Source organism: Condylura cristata, unplaced genomic scaffold, assembly GCF_000260355.1.
Source record: "Condylura cristata isolate star-nosed mole 26May11 unplaced genomic scaffold, ConCri1.0 scaffold00010, whole genome shotgun sequence".
NCBI classification, from domain to species: Eukaryota; Metazoa; Chordata; class Mammalia; order Eulipotyphla; family Talpidae; genus Condylura; species Condylura cristata.
The window spans coordinates 40,906,292-40,924,830 of record NW_004567111.1 but is presented as its reverse complement, the minus strand read 5'-3'; the positions used below and the strand labels follow the sequence as shown (position 1 = coordinate 40,924,830).

The 18,539-nt window shown below is 34.4% G+C and overlaps 1 protein-coding gene across 1 annotated transcript in view; it reads left to right on the top strand.

Annotated features, from left to right (window-relative positions):
• The first annotated feature begins 2,749 nt into the window (after positions 1-2,749).
• LNX2 (ligand of numb-protein X 2) overlaps positions 2,750-18,539 on the top strand; it is a 32,011-nt gene continuing 16,221 nt past the window's right edge. Inside the window, exons 1-4 of the mRNA XM_004680165.2 lie at positions 2,750-3,253; positions 11,411-11,655; positions 12,803-13,002; positions 16,421-16,789. Coding sequence (XP_004680222.1) covers positions 2,850-3,253; positions 11,411-11,655; positions 12,803-13,002; positions 16,421-16,789 — 1,218 coding nt within the window. The 5' untranslated portion in view covers positions 2,750-2,849. The remainder of the gene's footprint in view (positions 3,254-11,410; positions 11,656-12,802; positions 13,003-16,420; positions 16,790-18,539) is intronic.

Here is an 18,539-nt window from a genome sequence, read left to right as displayed (position 1 = left end):
GAACTTTGTTTATTTTTAATACTAGTAATAATAGCTAGCATACAGTACCCATTATGTATCAGGCACTGTTTTAAGCAAAAAAATCTATATACATATGGCTTATATGTGTGTATGTATATATACTCATATATACAATATATATCTCATATGTACATTAAATATATCCTAACATTCTTTATCAACCCTTTGAGATAGGTCCTGTTATCACCCCCATTTTACACTTGAGAAGGAAACAAACATTTTAGTAAGGTCAAAAAACTAGTGACTGAGATAAAATCTGAAATCTCACTAAATAGCCCTAGGACATAGGTCCATGCCTGCTTTATGTTATAGACCTTGAAGTTCTTTAATCAGTGTTTGTATGTATACATTAATGATCTACTAAGCAGTGATAATTTTTCATCTACTGTTTGTTTCATAGTATCATAGAAGTATTTCAGGGCTAGAGATAATGCAGTTGTTACTTGGTATTTTAAATAGGAACATGTTTTTCCTCGTGAAAAGATTTTTTTGATAAAATGAAACAACTAAATGTTATATGAGATTTTTTAAAAAATAGCTGAAAGAGGGCTCTCCTTATGGAACAACAGTTTAAAGCACCACACTATGAAGCTCTCAGGTGCCACTGCAGCACAAGTTCCATACCCAGCCAGGGAGCTGACCTACATGGCGAGGCAGACCTCTCCTGACCCGCCCGCTGCTCCCCTCAGCAGTGTATTTCAGTCGATCTGCCTGTTCTGCTCCCCACTCTGTCTCTGATGAATCCTCTCACCCACCACACCTCTGGCCTGTACCCCAGTTCTGTAAGCATAAATAAATAAATCTTTTTTTAAAAAAATAGCTAAAATATTATAGTCTTAAGAGAAATATTTCTTTAGTCATTCGGTGAGAGGCTAGAATTACAGTATATTTTCTTGAGAAGAAAAACTTTAAATAAACAGTATGACAAAGAAGAGCAAAGGATATGTGAATTTTCCTAGTTGAATAGGAAACAGGGTCTAAGACATTCTGTATTAAAATACCAATATTGAATTAATATCTATCTGCCTGAGATAAACCGTGTTTCTCTTCTTAATCACATATATCTTGTACTGATTTAATAACATGGTCAGAGGGTGAAGATTTAAAGCCCTATGAGTTAAAAAATTCAGAAAGTACTATGTTGATGGCACATGGGTGATTTGGTGGTGGGAAGTCCACGGGGATTACAACTAAGATAGAAAAAGACACAAAATGATGTAAAAATAAACTATTATATTAGAAAAAATTGCAGAAAGTTTGCTCTGTTAATGTTGGTTCTAATAGGAGTTTAGATCTAGACTACTACTGTAAGTTTATTAAATTTATCTGAGACTGGCCATCCATCTGAGTGCTGTTCCCTACTCCCCCATAATTCATGATATTTCTTGTTAAATCCTTTAGACCGTGAATGCTGTTTTTCTAGTAAATACTCCAAATAAGTAAAATAGCAAGTCCATATATTTGACTAGAGAAGGATTTATCCTTAAAATAGATGTGGGTGTCCGATTCCTTTTGTCTTGTGGGCACTAAGTTTTATAGTTTCTATAATTTATGTTGTAATTTATGTTTCCTTTACTTCAGATACTTTCACCTGCTTCATAGTCCCTGAATGTAGTAGGTACCCTCAGGCCCTGCAACTTAGCTGAGATGCCCTTGTCCCTTTTTCTTGTTAATACTTACCATTGCAATTTAGCACTTCATGTTTTTCCCCCTTTTGGAAGAATTTCTGGGCACTAAGCCAAACTGAGATAGATGCTATTCTAATCTATATTCATAAAGCATCCTTTTCATGAACTTTCTTAGAGTACTTATTATATTAAACTTTAATAATGGGTCTTCTTAACTCTCCTCAAAACTTGTTCCATGATTGGCACATATTAGAAACTGTAAATATTTACAGAGGAATGAACACGGTCAGCTGCTGCCTTTGAAGTTGATGTTTAACCCCTGGTGTTGCAGCAGAAGAAATATGGAAATACTTATATGAGAGCAGCATTTCTTGCCAGACTTGCACTGAACTTGGGGAGACTGTTGTGTTGGAGAAGAGACCCACACACATAAACACACTTACACACAATTGCTGATTGGACAAGACCAAATGGAAATATGGAATAATATGAGATGGAATTGAAACTTTATAGCACATGTTATCTGTTTAATTGAATGTAGCATGTTTTTTTATTTTAATAGCATAAAATAGCATTGCCCTTTATGGAATTTGCACAAATTTTATTTATATGTGCTATGCAGATTTATCTTTCTATAATCTGTACACAGAATATTCATCATGCATATTTGGAAATCTTTTTTTTCCCCAAACATAGTGCACATAAAATCAGTCAGAAGGAAAGAAACCTGACTGGGGGTGACAGAAGCAGATGTATTCCTTAGTATGCCATGAATTGCCTTAGTAGTACTATGTTAGCTTTACAACTACCATTTGAAATATGTGGGACAGTTAGTAAAACAAATTGATTATTCTTATGTTTTACCATGTAATATATAACATCTTTGCTTACAATCACAAGTTCTTTTTTCCCTAAGAACTTGGGATTGTAGGTCTTCTTATCCAACTAAAAAGTTAATTTCATTTTCTGTCTTTATGACTAACCTATGACCTGATTTGACTGTTAATTTTTTACTGAATAGGAAGGTAACTTGTAATATTTTAGCCTATCTTGAGTGATATTAATTACTTTTTTCATTTGTTTTGTTTATCTAGTAAAACAAGCCTTGATTTTAGTTCAGTACATCACTGTCAAAGGAACATCAAAGGTTCAGTAGAAGTCTCACATGTGAAGACACAGAAACTGCTTGGCTGATTCAAAATGGGAACAACAAGTGATGAGATGGTATCTGTGGAACAGACCTCCTCCTCTTTCAATCCTTTGTGTTTTGAGTGTGGTCAGCAGCACTGGACAAAAGAAAACCATTTGTACAATTACCAGAACGAGGTGGATGACGACCTGGTCTGCCATATTTGCCTTCAGCCTCTGTTGCAGCCCCTGGATACCCCCTGCGGACACACATTCTGCTGCAAGTGCCTCAGGAACTTCTTACAAGAGAAAGATTTCTGTCCCCTGGATCGGAAAAGACTTCATTTTAAATTGTGTAAGAAGTCTAGTATTCTAGTTCATAAGCTTCTGGACAAGTTATTAGTGTTATGTCCATTTTCTTCAGTGTGCCAAGATGTAATGCAACGCTGTGATCTGGAAGCACATCTTAAAAACAGGTAAGTATAAAATATGAAAGAAAGAAAGGAAACTCTAGTTTTATAAAAAGGTTGTTCGCTTAAGCGAAAGAGGAGTGAATAGAAAAAAGAACAAGGAATTAATAAATAAATAGACAAATCTAATACAGGAAAGATACAGCAAGTAAGTATTAAAGCAAAACAGTATTTGGCATTATTATAAAACATGAATATGAGAACTTTAGTAAGAAAATGTCATCCAATACCTATTAATGTTTTCACTGGTGTAACATAGGCTTTTATATTTATATGGTAGCAGCATATAACTATAGCCTCCATACAAAGCAAGTTGTTTCAAAAACTGTAAATGTAAATATCTTTTTATGTGTTGTATTATCCTAAGGAAGTAGCTCAAAAGAAGGAAAAATTATATATAAAGACACTCACTCTAACATTTTGTACAATTAATTGGAGTCAATCTAATTATTTGGCAGTAGAGGAAGAGTTTAAAATAATGATAGTATACTGACTCAGTGGGATTTTATGTCACCAGTAAAAATGGTAGTTTTACTGCAGCATGGACATGAATATACATGATTTTCTTTGCTAAAATCTTGTAAAGATTCTGTGTTTGGTAACTGGAATGAATAAGAATTAGGGACTGAAAATGTTAAAACATGTAGTGGGGATTTTTGTTTTACTAATAAAAGGTTAAGTAATTTTTTAAACTTTTTAGTGAGTTTTTTAAATGAATTTAGTGAGAGATGATCTTTAAAATCATTATACCCTTAGGAAAGGTTAAAGTACTTATGTGATAAGTAGGTAAAAATCACATAAAATGACAAATGTATTGATTTCTGTTTTTCAAAGTTAAGCCAGTTGTGCTATGTAAATCTTCAGTAATCTTGATTCTGTGAAAAGCAGTGTATTGTCAAACGTATTGAATTTAGAAATTATACTATAGCTTGGCATAGAACAGCTTGTCATTATACTAACACATAAAATAGAATTTAAAGATTATCCGATCACTACAAATCAGGAAACTGAATCACAAAGCTTTAGAACTAGTTAATGATACAGTTAGGTTTAAACCTCAATTATCTTACTTACTGGTCCAGTATACCATGCTGACTTTATAACAGGTTGAATCATGTTCTCTACTACTCTAAAGTATAAAACTTTTATATACACATGAGTAATATATATATTCATTCTGCTTCTAAATATCAGTGTCATAAAATGAATATAACATTAGAAATAATTAAGATAAAGAACAAGATGTTTCTAAAAATGTTAGAAACGTGAAGTGGTGTGGAAAAATTGATGAAATCTAAGCAGTTTTGTTTATAAATAGTAACTAAAGAAAAGTATAGGGTAGAGTTTATAGGTTTTTGAAAATGCAGGTTAAGTCTTATTTTTGTGTCATTTTGGTAGCCAGCAGACATAAAATCCGAACGTGATAGCTGAATCTAGAAATTGACCCCAGCTTTTGAATATACTAGCCTGGGTCAAGATTATTTATAACTGAAGTTGAAGAATATTTAAGCTTTCCTTATTTCTATTAGCAATACTATTGTTTTTAAGGGATAGGTTTCTCTTATGAACTTGTTCATGAACATCATTAATAGGATGCTACAGGAATTGAATAAAGTCCCAACTCAATATTAATGCTTTGGATAGTGAGAAAATTTCACAAATCTTTATCTAAGTTGCATTAGAAGAATTTAATATGTATTTGAAGTATCTGAAGTATCATTAATACTTATCAAAGTATAATAATGATATTAAAACCCTGGGAATTACAAACCGTCCTTTCACTTTTCAGTTGATAAGGCTAAATAATTATGACCAGTTAGTGTTTTGATTTTCCAAATATGCTGATTAATATTAGTTTACTAATTTAACAATTTCCAAAATGTCTTTGACCTATATTGTGAAAGATACATTGATAAAGGTATTTGATTTGAAAAGGTGGTTGACAGCTAATTATTGATCATAAACTATTGATTATAAAGATATAAAAAGGTAAATTTTATAATTTAATGTAATTTTTATTTCCCATTTGAACAGATAATGTGATAAACAGCCTCACCTTTTTCTATTCTCTTGATTAAAAAATCATAAATTCAGGGAGAAATGTTTATTATCTATTATGTACCAAATAAGTATTTGTAAGCTGATAACTTGTTAGAATCTACTGTTGGATTGCAAATTTCCTTAGGGTCAGTACCAGGTTTTTGCTAGTCTTTGAAATCCTTTGCCCAAAGTTGACAATTAATTGTTCAGTTAAATTATGTATGTCTGGTTATCTGGTACTGAGAAATTGACCACTCTAAACATAGTGACATAAAACAACAAGCATTTGCTTGTGCACATGAACTCTGTGAGTGAGGGATTCAGGCAGGGCATAGCAGGCATGATTTGTCTCTGTTATGTGATATCTGGGCCACAGCTGGGAAGAATTGAAAGCCAGGGACTGCAACAATTGGAACAGGAGAATCTGTTTCCAAGATGGCGTCTTCATTCACATGTCTGGCATGGGGATTATAAAGACACAGGCTCAACTGGGGCTTGTCAACTGAAGAGCCTAGAGGTGGCCTCTATTTAAGGTTCTCTTACATGGTGCTCAGTGTTCCAGTAAACAAGACAAACACTGCCTGACCTTGTATGATCTTTGCTTGAAGATACATGACATCCCTTATGCTGTTAACTGTATTTGAAAATCTTAGTCTACCTTGATTGAAGGGAAGAGAACATAGACTTCACTTTGTAATAGGAGGTAAAAAAAAATTGCACTCATGTTTTAAAAGCAACAAGAACTAGCAATAAGAGTGATTTCATGAAGCATAGAATTTGATTATGACTGTTGTATCCCTATATACAGTTTCACTCATTTGTTAAAAATTGGTGTTTCATTGAAATTCAGAAAATTTCAGCATCAGTAACCATGATTCATTGTTTAAAAGTTACATGATTGTCTTGCACCTTTGTTCTTGAATTTTTAGTATTTAGAAATCTCTTTATTAGTGTGAGGAATAGTTTGCATAAATGTGGTAATTTTAAGTTAAAAATTACCTTATTTGAGTGAAATTCTACTCTTAAGAAATTTGCTTCAGTTTTGAGAACAACTGACATTTTCTTGTACAGCTAAAAGTAAAAAGAATTACAAAGAGTGAATGATTTTAAAATAAATTTACTAGTAATTAACTGATTATATGCTATTAAAAGAATGAAGAATTTAATTGGGAATGGAAAGTGCTCTCTTTAACAGAGAACTAGGAAAAGCCCATAAGAAATATTCTCTATACTGTACTAAGCATTATACCATTTTAGTAATTACTTTCTAAATTCTGCTAAGCACCATCAACTGTAAAGCATTCTTCCTCTTCCCCTCAGATCCTGTCTTATCCTCAACAATTTAACATTTAAAGTTTATGGTAACATGAATGTTAATTTTTTTTGTTGCTGTTGTTAAACTTGTTCATTTGTGTCCTATATAAAGTAGGCAAGCTTTAGAATCATTTTTCTTTTCCTTTTAAAACTTATAGTTAACACTGTTATTAAAATTTCATATATTAATAACATAGAGAAACCCTTTCAAGAAGTTTTTTTCCACGCTGACACCTTTTCTATTCATCAAATTGTTCCTATATGAGTCATTGGTAAGTCAGTGAGGCCACTGTATCATAATTCAGCTTAGTTCATATGTAATTTTTCTTCCATATAGGAAGCCAGAATAGTAGAAATGGAAGTATAACCTTCAGTAAGAAAGAGAAAGCCTCTTGATTTGGCCCTGACTGCTGTAAGGTTTTATTTTAAAAAATTTAAAAGCACACATCCATGTCACCTCCAGGAGGTGCAGCCTGTTGTAGGTCTCACTACCACCAATGTCCCCCCTCTCCCTTTTTTTTCTTTTCCAGGTTTTATATATATACATATATATATATACACATATATATATGTATGTATGTGTGTGTGTGTATATATATATATATATTTTAAACCTGTTGATAATATCACTATATAGAGATAACATCAAATGATCAAATGGTTGCATTCTTTAAGAACCCTGATTCATTTCATATTAATTATTTTTAACTTCTTGGATATTAACATTTACAGATTTCATATATTTCTACCTCACCACCATCCTTTATATCTTGTCTTTTCCCTTTCCTGTCCCCTCTTAACCTCAAAGCCCTCGTGGTGTTTATTGATGTCCACTGATTTCTGAAAGTATTTCACATTGTGAAAATGTCTGCTGTGTAAATGGCCAGTGTTTCTTAAGTATCATATTGACTTGCTTTACTACACATAATGCTCTCAAACCCTCATTTTGTTGAAAAGGCCTGCATTGTATCTTCTTAGACTAACTAGTTACTCCCTACTTTAGATATACCACCTCTTCTTGATCCATTTATCCCCTAATGGAAATGTTGGCTACTTCCATTTCCTAGCTATTAAATGATACTGCTTGTGAACATTATGGAACACAGGAATTTTTGTGTTGATGATTTCTTATTCTCTGGATAGATGCCCAAGAGTGAGATTGCTGAGTCATACGAATTTCCACTTTTAGATTTCTAAGGTACCAAGATTGCTTCCCATAATGACTGCACCTACTGACATTGTCCCAACAGGATGATAAGGATCCTTTTTTTCCTGTATCCTCTCCAGCACTTCTGGGACATATTTTTAATATGTGCTATTTGTATGGATATGAAATAGTATTTCATTGTGGTTTTAATCTGCTTCTCTCTTATGAGAAGTGATAATGAACGCTTTTGGTATGTCTGTTGGCCTGGATATCCTTTTTTGGTGAATTGTCTGTTTATATGTGCTGCCCATTTATAAATTGGGTGTTGTATTCTTGAATTATTTTTATATCTCTTGAGTTCCCTATCAGTTATATATTGTGTAAATATTTTCTCCCATTGCATAGGATTTCCTTTTAATCACCTTTTATTTTACTTTGCTGTATAAAATCTTTTTAGCTAATCCAAATTATTGTGTATTTTATTTCACTTGCCATAGCATAAAGTCATGAAAAATATCTTTCTCTTCGATGTCATGAAATAATATCACCAATGTTTTCTTCTATGTATTTTATTGTTGCAAGTCTTTTATCTGAATCCTATATCCATCTTGAGTTTATTTTTTGTGTATGGGAGTTAACAAATTTCCAACTTCATTTTTTATGTGTGGCTTTCCAATTTTCCTAGTATCATACATTTAAAAGATTGTCCTATTCCCATTGTATTCCGATAGCTGCTTTATCATAGATTAGGCACTGGTATGTTTGTGAATTTATTTCTGGACTCCAGTGCCCTTTTTAAGGGCAGTCCACTATCTCAGAACGCCACAGCCACCTTCAGTTTCTGATTACATGCCTACCCTGATCTAATTAAATGTTGTGTGCATTTCTGTTCTGTTGTTTTTATTCTTTTTTAATTTCCTCTATGCTATCTAGCTTCCTGCTACACTGAATTACCTGCTTGAATAATCCACGATCTATCCCCATGCCAACTGGGATTCGTATTGTTATTGTTAAATATTCTTACTTAAAAAGATGTAAGAGACTTTCATTTGTGATTTTGGTATTTTAATGTTCATTAAGGCCTTTCTCACGCATCCATTTTGTTTCTGGGCTCAAAAATTTGTGTATCAAATTCAATTTGTTTTCCTAAGGCCCCAAAAAAGAACTCCATAGAATGAATTTAATATGATAATAATGAAAAGAGTCTTTGAACTACTTGAATTCATTTGGATTTTGGCTGTGCAGTTGAATAACTATGTGATGTTGGCTTAATTTTCAAATTTGTGAAATGGAGATGGTATAGTCACCTTTCCCTTTCAGTTCTAAGTGTTTAGAAACTTAAGGGATGGTGGGTCTGGGATGTCCGTGATCATGCACTTGTCTCTGTCCAAGCGTACTCCAATCTACTCAGCCCCTAAGTAGTAGGTTTAAATAGCTTTATTGAAATATATCTCACCTACCATAAAACTCACCCATTTTGAAAATGTAGTTTAATGGATTTTTTTTAGTATATTCACAAAATTTTATAGCCATCATCGCAGTCTAATTTTTAGGACATATCAAAGGAAACCGCATCCCATTATCAGCCATTCCCTTGGTACACAGATTTTGAATGATCTGTCTAATCTTCTCTTTCTTTTAATCCCAGTAATTTTTATCATGCAGTGTCTGTAGAATATATGCATTGTGTTAACAGAAATGTGTGGCTTTTGACTCATCACTGAAAGTGTCGTACGTTGCCATGACCTTCTCATTGCCAAAGCAAAGTAGTGCATTCTGATCCTCGTCCTGTTGGCCCCTTTGTAGTGTTTGTGTTATTGGTCATTTTTTTCTATTTTGGCGCTTTTGTATCTCTCCATTTGTCTGAAATCTTTATCTCAGTCTCCTGTTTAGTTGTTCTGTCTCAGACTACTCAGGTGTTCTGTCGTGTTTAAGTCTGGTTATTCCCTGAGCTGCTCTCTATAACCTTCTAATGCTTAAGAAAGACTTTTGGATTTTAACACATTACTTCTTTCCCCTTTAACAATTTATTGTATCTCTTTGAGAATTTTAAATGTACCTGTTTCTTCATCTTCCTTCCTAACAACTTTAGATTTTCCTTTTTAAATTTACTTTTGCATGTTTAGTAACTATAATATAGGTATGTAGGGTATTTTCAGTATGTAGGGTATTTTTGTTGTTACCTAGGCTAACTTCTGCATTATATGTTCACGTACTATTTCTATATCCTGTTTCTAGTTCATTTTTTTCCATTGAAGGGTAGCTCTTTCCCATGTAGATATTTGTGCATGATACGTATTTTGAAAATTAAATCTTTGCCTGTCTTTATTGTGATAATTTTTTATTGTTTTCGTCTCAATTTTTTTTATTGAATAAGGTATTTTAAAAACATTTCTAATGAAATATGTTTGATTAAAAACAAATTTTTCAGAGATCAGTTTTCAAAAATATTTGTCAGATCTTTACAAGAACATTCTCTAGCATGCCACTCAACAATGCAGAAAGCAAAATGAGTTGTCTCTCTTAACAGCTAATGAGAGGATGCTGAATAAAGAAATTTCATAATGAGCCTTTTTAAGAACTTGAAATCCAGGACTTAAAAAGAGTCATTCATTATAGGTGACTTTCAATTTAATTGGATTTAATCTTAAACTTAATTTTGATGTAATGTTTAGATTTTTTAAAATACTGTAAAGTTTGTGTACCAGAACATGAAACTGTCACCCACCCTCCCCAGCCTTGCTCTGCTCCTTACCCCAACATGAAAGCAAGTGATGTCTAAACAGTGGTGTTAGGCTTTCAGAATGTGTGTCTGATTCTCTTTTACTAATCCGCTTCTCCTCCCACCCTTCAAACTGCATGAGTCACTTTGTCTAATCAAGTTGGTAGATGAAAAAGAACTGGCACCTTGACATCATATGCGAAAAAAACTTTGTTTAAATAAGTATCTACCCTTTTTGTTTCCTTGAACAAGCAAGCTTTTATTAGTTAGTGTTTATGTAAGTTTCCCAAGCACTTCCAGTATAGTCTCCACATTACATAACCTATCTATAATTACACTATTGAAACTAATTTTATCTAGGACATATGTTTTTATCATCTTCCGTCTCTATCATAAATAACTTATTTGTGCCTTGGTTGTACTTTCCTGTAAGTTATAAAGCTTCAGATATATTGGCACTCATAGTAGATGAAAGTGTAACACTGGCTGTGAGAGTAGAAGCATAATGGCACTCAGAGTCTAAGTCAGGATGTTAAAGCTTGTATGGAAGAAACTGCTGATTCCATTCCTGTGTTTAAGCTGGTTGACCTGTAGAAAAGGCTTATATAATCAGAATTCCAGTATAATTCTTGTAGTATAGAAAGAGCTGTATGTATTTCTGGCATATTAGTTATACCTGAATAAAATGTTTTATTCAAGTATTCTGTGAAATATATACCAGGGGGTATATCCAGGGGGCTTGTGCTGACCCCTTGTTTTAAATTTGCTATGTGGAACGGTAAATGTAGATTAAAATCACAAGGTTGCACTGCTGTAGGTACTTCTAGATGCTTTTGCATAGAAGCCATTGTCATTCATTCTTTTTTGATATAAACTATTAAGCACTTTTTTTTTTTTCCTTTCAAGTCATCTGGAAACCACTTGGTGTTCTTTTTTCTAGATGTCCTGGAGCTTCTCATAGGAGAGCTGCCCTAGAGAGAAGGAAAACTAGTAAAACTCAGACAGAGCTTGAAAATGAAAATGGACCCACTCTTATAGATCTGCCAGGTGCTTTACCGCCTGAAACAGACTGTTTGGGAACAGGCACAGCGCCCACCGAGCGAAACTTGACCCCAGCATCTCTTCCCTTGTGGGAGGAGCCAGGCCTGGACAATCCTGCCTTTGAGGAGAACAGTACAGCTGACAGTATGTGCCCACTTTCTTTTGTATTTCATTTCTCTTTTTAAATCAGCATTTCTCTCCTTCCCAGGACTCTATTACTCTCCCTGCATGGTTTTTATTGCCCTCTTTAAAAAAGTTAATTTATTGAGGCACAATTAGCACCATATAATCCATCCTCTTAAAGGTATTTCTATAGTTTGTGTTTTAGAAGGAGCTTGAATTTTACCCAGAAGTTGCCCCTTCCCTATCCCTCTTCTACTGTAGTCCATGAATTCACTAGGCATTAACATGCTTCTTACTGTTTGTGTGTTCAAAATCCTGTTGCTTCTTGACTCTGAAATTAGCAATATCAAAACAAAACAGCAAAAGCGATACCTCAGATTAAATGCTTGTTCTGTCAGGCTGTGTGCCAAGCGCTTTCCAACCATAAACTGATTATAAATACTTGTAACAATATTGTGAGATTTCTTTGTAACAGCTGAGAAAACCAAGCCTTGACAGACCACTGGTCCAGTTTGGACAGCCAAACTGTGGCCAGGTATATATCAGACTCCCAGGTCATGCTTCTGGCTGTTGCACTCCTGATAGTAGCCACTAAGCTAACTGAACAGCCTACTAGGAAACTGACAGAAAACCTGGAGTCACTGATTTTGGAACAGCTCTCAATAGTTGGCCTGGTATTTGCTTTAAATATCATTTTCTCTTATAAATTCCAAATTTTACCGAGGAATATGCGTTTGTCACAGTTACAACCTTTTCCTGAAGCTCAGTTCAAGACTCCACTGTTTTTAGAGCTTGATGTGACTATTTCTTAACTATATACCACAGTTAGTCTTTTCTACCTTGTGTTATTTACAGTTGTTTCATGGTCCAAACTTCCTCTTATCAGCTAGCACAAGGTGACAAGTCTCTTAATAATCCTTTATCAGAACATTGTGTCTCCAAAGTAATTTGATGCATAGTAGCTATTTCTTGATTATTTGCTGATTACCTTTACAAGAGGAAATATTTACATAATCTTAACATAAATGTTTTTGGTCATTCTGTTTCTATTATCTGGTGGTATTGCACTTTATCATCTGTTAATATAAGATGACTTGTTTGCCTAAAGATAAAAATATGAAACATTTTCCTTTCAATGACATTTTGTCTCTCATTTTTAACTTGACAGGTGCTCAACAACCTCTTAGCTTACCAGAAGGCGAAATTACCACAATTGAAATCCACCGGTCCAATCCTTATATTCAGTTGGGAATTAGCATTGTGGGTGGCAATGAAACGCCGCTGATTAACATCGTTATCCAGGAAGTCTATCGGGATGGAATAATTGCCCGAGATGGAAGACTCCTTGCTGGAGACCAGATTCTTCAGGTGTCACTTCTAATTTTTTCTGTCATCTTGCACACTTTTGTAGTTATTCGTAACTTTTAAAACTGGAAAATTATGGTATTGTAAAACCTGAATATATAAATGGTTAGCTTTGCTATGTTTGTATGAAAACATCAAAATGTATCTATAAATTTTCCATATTCATGAAATGTTTTTTTTTTTTTCTCCCTACCTTAATTTTCAACTACCCTCATGACTCAATACATGATGTTTGGGCTATTTTGGCCTGCTAGGTTCTTCATGACTTGATCTCCACAGTTGACTGTTTCAGGACCACCTTTTTCCATCCTGAAATTCTCTCAGCCCACCAGCCTTATCCTTTATCATAGGTTGATTTATCCTTCTATACCTTGCGCATTATAATCCAAAAAAGACAGTACCATTCAGCACAAGTTTCTTACTATTTGTACCATAGAATTCAGAAATCATAGCTCTCTCTTGTTGGCTGCCTAATTGTCTCTCTTTGTTAACCCTTTATACTTGTCTTATCTCTTCTCTTTTAGAAAATGATCTTTAACAGGAAATAGCTATTCCCAAGAACTAGATTGGCACAAGATGATATTTTGTTAGAGACCATGTTGTGCTTTGTTTTTATTTTATTTCTTTTTTTTTTGCTAATACATTTCATCAATGGAGTTTTTAGTCGTCTATTTGGGAGAATTATTTATTAACATAACTAAATCTTTATAACTCAAATAAAATTATAGCTACTTAAAATTATTGTCCTGGGCCCTCTCTGGTGGCGCAGCAAGTTAAAGCACAGCACTAAGAAGCTTAAGCCACTTCTGCATGAGTTCGATCCCCGCCTGCCCCAGAGGTGACCACATGGTGCAGCAGACCTTTCCTGACCTGCCTGCTGCTCCCCTCAGTGTACTTCGACAGTCTGCCTATTCTGCTCCCCACTCTGTCTCTGGTGGCTCCTCCCACCCTCCGCATCTCTGGTCTATACCCTAGTTCTGTATGAACAAATAAATAAATCTTTAAAAAAAAAAATTACTATCCTATTTTGGAGAGCTTAACTCAAAAGTTACAAATCTGCATTGTAGAAATTCTAATACATTATTGTTTCTGGAAGCATACATATTAACAACTCTGAAAAATGGTGATCTTAGATCCAGTTTAATGATTCAAATTGGTAAGAAAAGTATGAGAATATATCTAATTAATGAATTCAGAAAGGGGCTTTCCTATTGTGGACCCTGACTTCTGGTTGGCCTTAAGTAAAGCCATACCCTTTGCCCAGTGTGAAGTGTTTATGGTAATTTAAAAGTAAACACTTAGAAAGAACTGTTTATTTCAGGTCTTCTCCGACATAGCACTGAAACTAATCCCAGGCCACTAGGGAGGCCTCATGTATTAATTTTATTTGTTTAGTTAAAGTGGTAGAATTTACTATGCTGGTGCTATTTTTACAGAGTCTAAAAACAGTATTTTATTGGTCTCTGCTTTCTCTAAATTTCACTGGCAACCATAATTCATAAAAAGAAATCCTTTTCCAATTGTAGGCTACCTACTTCACAAAGATGATATGAAGCTGTATGCTTACACATGATTATAGCTAGATTTCAGCCAGATATTTTATAAAGTCATTTGTGATAAATTTCATTAAATGGGACAATGTGAATCTAGAGGTAGGTAGCTTTTTAGCTGAATAGTGAGAAATGATGACTTTTGACTAGTGACTCCATGTCAGGCTGGCTTTCTTAGAAACTGCCTTAGAGTTCTATTCTTGACCCTATGTTATTAAGCACTTTTATCAAGGATTTGTTTGTTAATAATAAATTCATGTTATCAACTAGGGAGACAAATTTGTGTATTACATTAATGAATTTGATGACTGAATATTAAAAGATGTCCATGGGTCAAAGTCCTTAACAAAATTCAAGTTAATAGTGTTTAAAACTGTCAAACAAGTAAGGGCAATGCTTTGCATAATGTGGATTAAAGTGAAAAATGTTAAGAATTTTAGGTGTGAATACAAACACTAAAGTCTGTCACTAAAAGTTGTTCAGAAGATGTTGGTCTCTCCAGTTCATCTAGGACAGACTGACTTTCTTACTGTGATAAATACTATGAATTGTATTAACTTTGTCCTCCAACTAGGTGAATAATTGAAGCTAGATATATTTTCTGATAGCACCTGGCCAAGTATCATTCATTATGTTTATTTCAAGATTATAAAGTTTAACAAGTGTAAATACTTTGAATTATACTTATTGTATTAGGTAAATACAATGGAATTAGAGTAAAATTAATGATTATTTGCTTTTCTTTAAAGTAAAAGTTACACATCTAAAATCCGTTTGTATACTAGAATGTACCACTTTCCTTAATATAAAACTCAAGTTTGTGGCCTTCCTTGTGGCTCAGGGATTAAAGATAGTGCTGTCAAGCTATTGCCCACCACTGCAGCACAAGTTCAATCTCTGGCTGACCAGGGAGCTGACTCACATGGCACAGCAGACCTCTCCTGTTTCAATCACTGTTCCCCTCAGCAGTATATTTCAGTAGATCCGCCTCTACTGCTTCCCACTCTGTCTCTGGTGATCCTCTCACATCCCCCACACCTCTGGCCTATGCCCCGTTCTTATATGCATAAATAAATAAATCTTTTTTGAAAAAACTACATCAACATCAATTTTTAAAAAATATAAAACTCAAATTCTTTTCTTTTTTTTAAGATTCATTTACTTATGCATACAAGAACTGGGGTACAGACCAGAGGTGCAGGAGTGAAAGGATTCACCAGAGATATAGTAGGGAAAAGAACAGGCAGATTGAATGAAATACACTGTTGAGGGGAGCAATACATGCTGGACAGGAGAGGTCTTTTGTGCTATGTGGGTCAGCTCCCTGGCTGGAGATCCAACTCATTCTGCAGTGGCTGCAGACAGCCTCATAATGCCGCACATTAACCCTTGTGCCACCAGGAAAGCCCTCAAATTTATTTTCTTTAGCATAATTGTATTTCATTTGTAACTTTAACTTTTACTCCACTAAACTAGTCTTTCATTAGCACTTGTCATATGCTAATGGTATGTGTTTATTTTCATCCTGATGCTATGAAGTATATAGTAAACACATTTTACAGATGAGGAAACACAAGTTCTGTAGTTTACCTGAGGTTATCCAGATAGGGCACAGCAGAACCAAGGGTTCTAATTTAAGTCTGTCTTTAAAACCTGTGGTCCTAACTACTGTTCTCTACTTGATGCTGGTCATTGTAAACCAATATGAGGAGCTCAGTCTTTTGAAAAGTTTTTAGAGGGTTTTCTTTGCAAATAATGATTGCATAGAATTTTCACAAAATGTACTTTCCTTTGGTGATGTTTTCCCAACATCTCTACAAACTGGGAAAGTAAGAGATTGTCATACTTTGGTTTTAATTTTTTTTTCCTAGGTGAACAACTATGATATCAGCAATGTGTCCCATAACTATGCGAGAGCTGTCCTCTCCCAACCTTGCAATACGCTGCATCTCACCGTACTCAGAGAAAGACGCTTTGGCAACCGAGCTTATAGCCATTCTGACAGCAATGCACCACGAGAAGACATATTCCATGTGGTTCTCCATAAACGGGACTCTGGTGAACAGCTCGGTATTAAACTTGTACGAAGGACAGACGAGCCAGGCGTCTTTATTCTTGACCTATTGGAAGGGGGGCTGGCTGCTCAGGATGGGCGGTTGAGCAGCAACGACCGAGTACTCGCCATCAATGGACAGGACCTGAAACATGGGACTCCTGAGCTTGCCGCCCAAATTATTCAGGTAACTCCTACATGTCTATTCCAAATACTCGGCCTTCATCACTATATAGCAATCATTTGTTTTCATTAGCAAATAATATAAGAGTACAGGCAATATTTGATATTTTCAGGAAAATCAAGCAAGCCTCCCTAAATTGTTCAAAACCCACAGTAGTGTAACTTCATTATATATAGAAACTTTTCTAAAAACTATATACTTCTGAGTATATAGTAAACTTCTGGCTGTTTGTAGAGTACATACTATAGTTGCACATTCATTGTTACTTACTTATGAATTATGAGGATTGTCATTTGGGCATGCTGCATTTTTAAAAATCCTGACTTTCCCTCCTTTTGAAGCTCTGAAATGTTCAGTTTGCAGTTTGTTTAAAGCTACCTAAACCCAAATGTTGGTCAGTCATTAAATGTCCACTGTCACATGCAAGCATTCCAGAAATCTCAAGGATTTTTCTCTGTTAGATTTGTATAGCCAGGGTTTTTTCCAGTAAAGTCAAAATATTGGTTTTGGAGTACTTGGTGGTTTTGAGGTGTTAAGCAGTAATGAACATGAGAATGTGCATTAAAGCAATATCACAAAGAGAACTCCTCACACCTCACACCCTGCATTCTAATGATCTGAAGTGTCAGAATTTTAGTATCAGGATTCTAAATATTCTGCTTTGGCATTTACCCCTCAGAGTGAGGTCCTAGATTCTGCCTTGGGAGTCTGGCTATATGTGAATTACTATTCTTTCAATTATTTTGAAGATTTGTCTGAAACTAGTTTACTATAATGCTTGAATAAGCAACTGATTTTTAATAGGACATTAATATTCATTAACACTTGTTTTCCAATTTAAAAACTGGAAGTAGTATTTTTTTTTTAATGTTATTCACTATAATTTTGCAGGCTGTCCCCACTTCTACCACAGTTCCTTGAAAGCATCTATCATATTTTACTATAAGAATAATTTGTGAATTAATAGTAAATTAGGAATTACAGTCACAACCAAGAGTCAGCATCAAATAAATCAGGCTAGTACATTAAAAGCCGAAATATTTATAATTTACAACTATAATGGAGGTGAATCTATGTTTAAAATGTAGATATAGAAAAGTCATTTGTTAAAAGTCCAGGACCAGATGGATTTACAAATGAATTTTGCTGAACATTCAGAAAAGAACTAGTGCCTATTCTACACAGACTCATCCTAAAAATTGAAAAAGAAGGAAAACTACCACAAATGTTCTACGAAGCCAACATCACACTAATACCAAAACCTAACAAAACACAAAAAAGAAAACAACAGACCAATCTCCCTAATGAACACCGATGCAAAAATCCTCAACAAAATCTTAGCCAACAGAATCCAACAATGCATTAAAAGAATAATACACCAGGATCAAGTGGGCTTTATCCCAGGATCACAAGGATGGTTCAACATCAGAAAGTCAATTAATGTAATCCATCACATCAACCGACAGAAGAATAAAAACCACATAATCATATCAATAGATGTGGAGAAGGCTTTTGACAAAGTTCAACACATATTTATGTTTAAAGCCCTTGAAATCCTCGAAAATGAAGGAACATACCTCAACTTGACCAAAGCCATATATGATAAACCCACAACCAATATTATCCTCAATGGAGAACAGCTGAAAGCCTTTCCTTTGAGATCAGAAACAAGAAAAGGGTGCCCACTGTCGCCACTGCTCTTCGACATAACACTGGAAGTTCTAGCCAGAGCAATAAGACAGGAAAAAGGCAT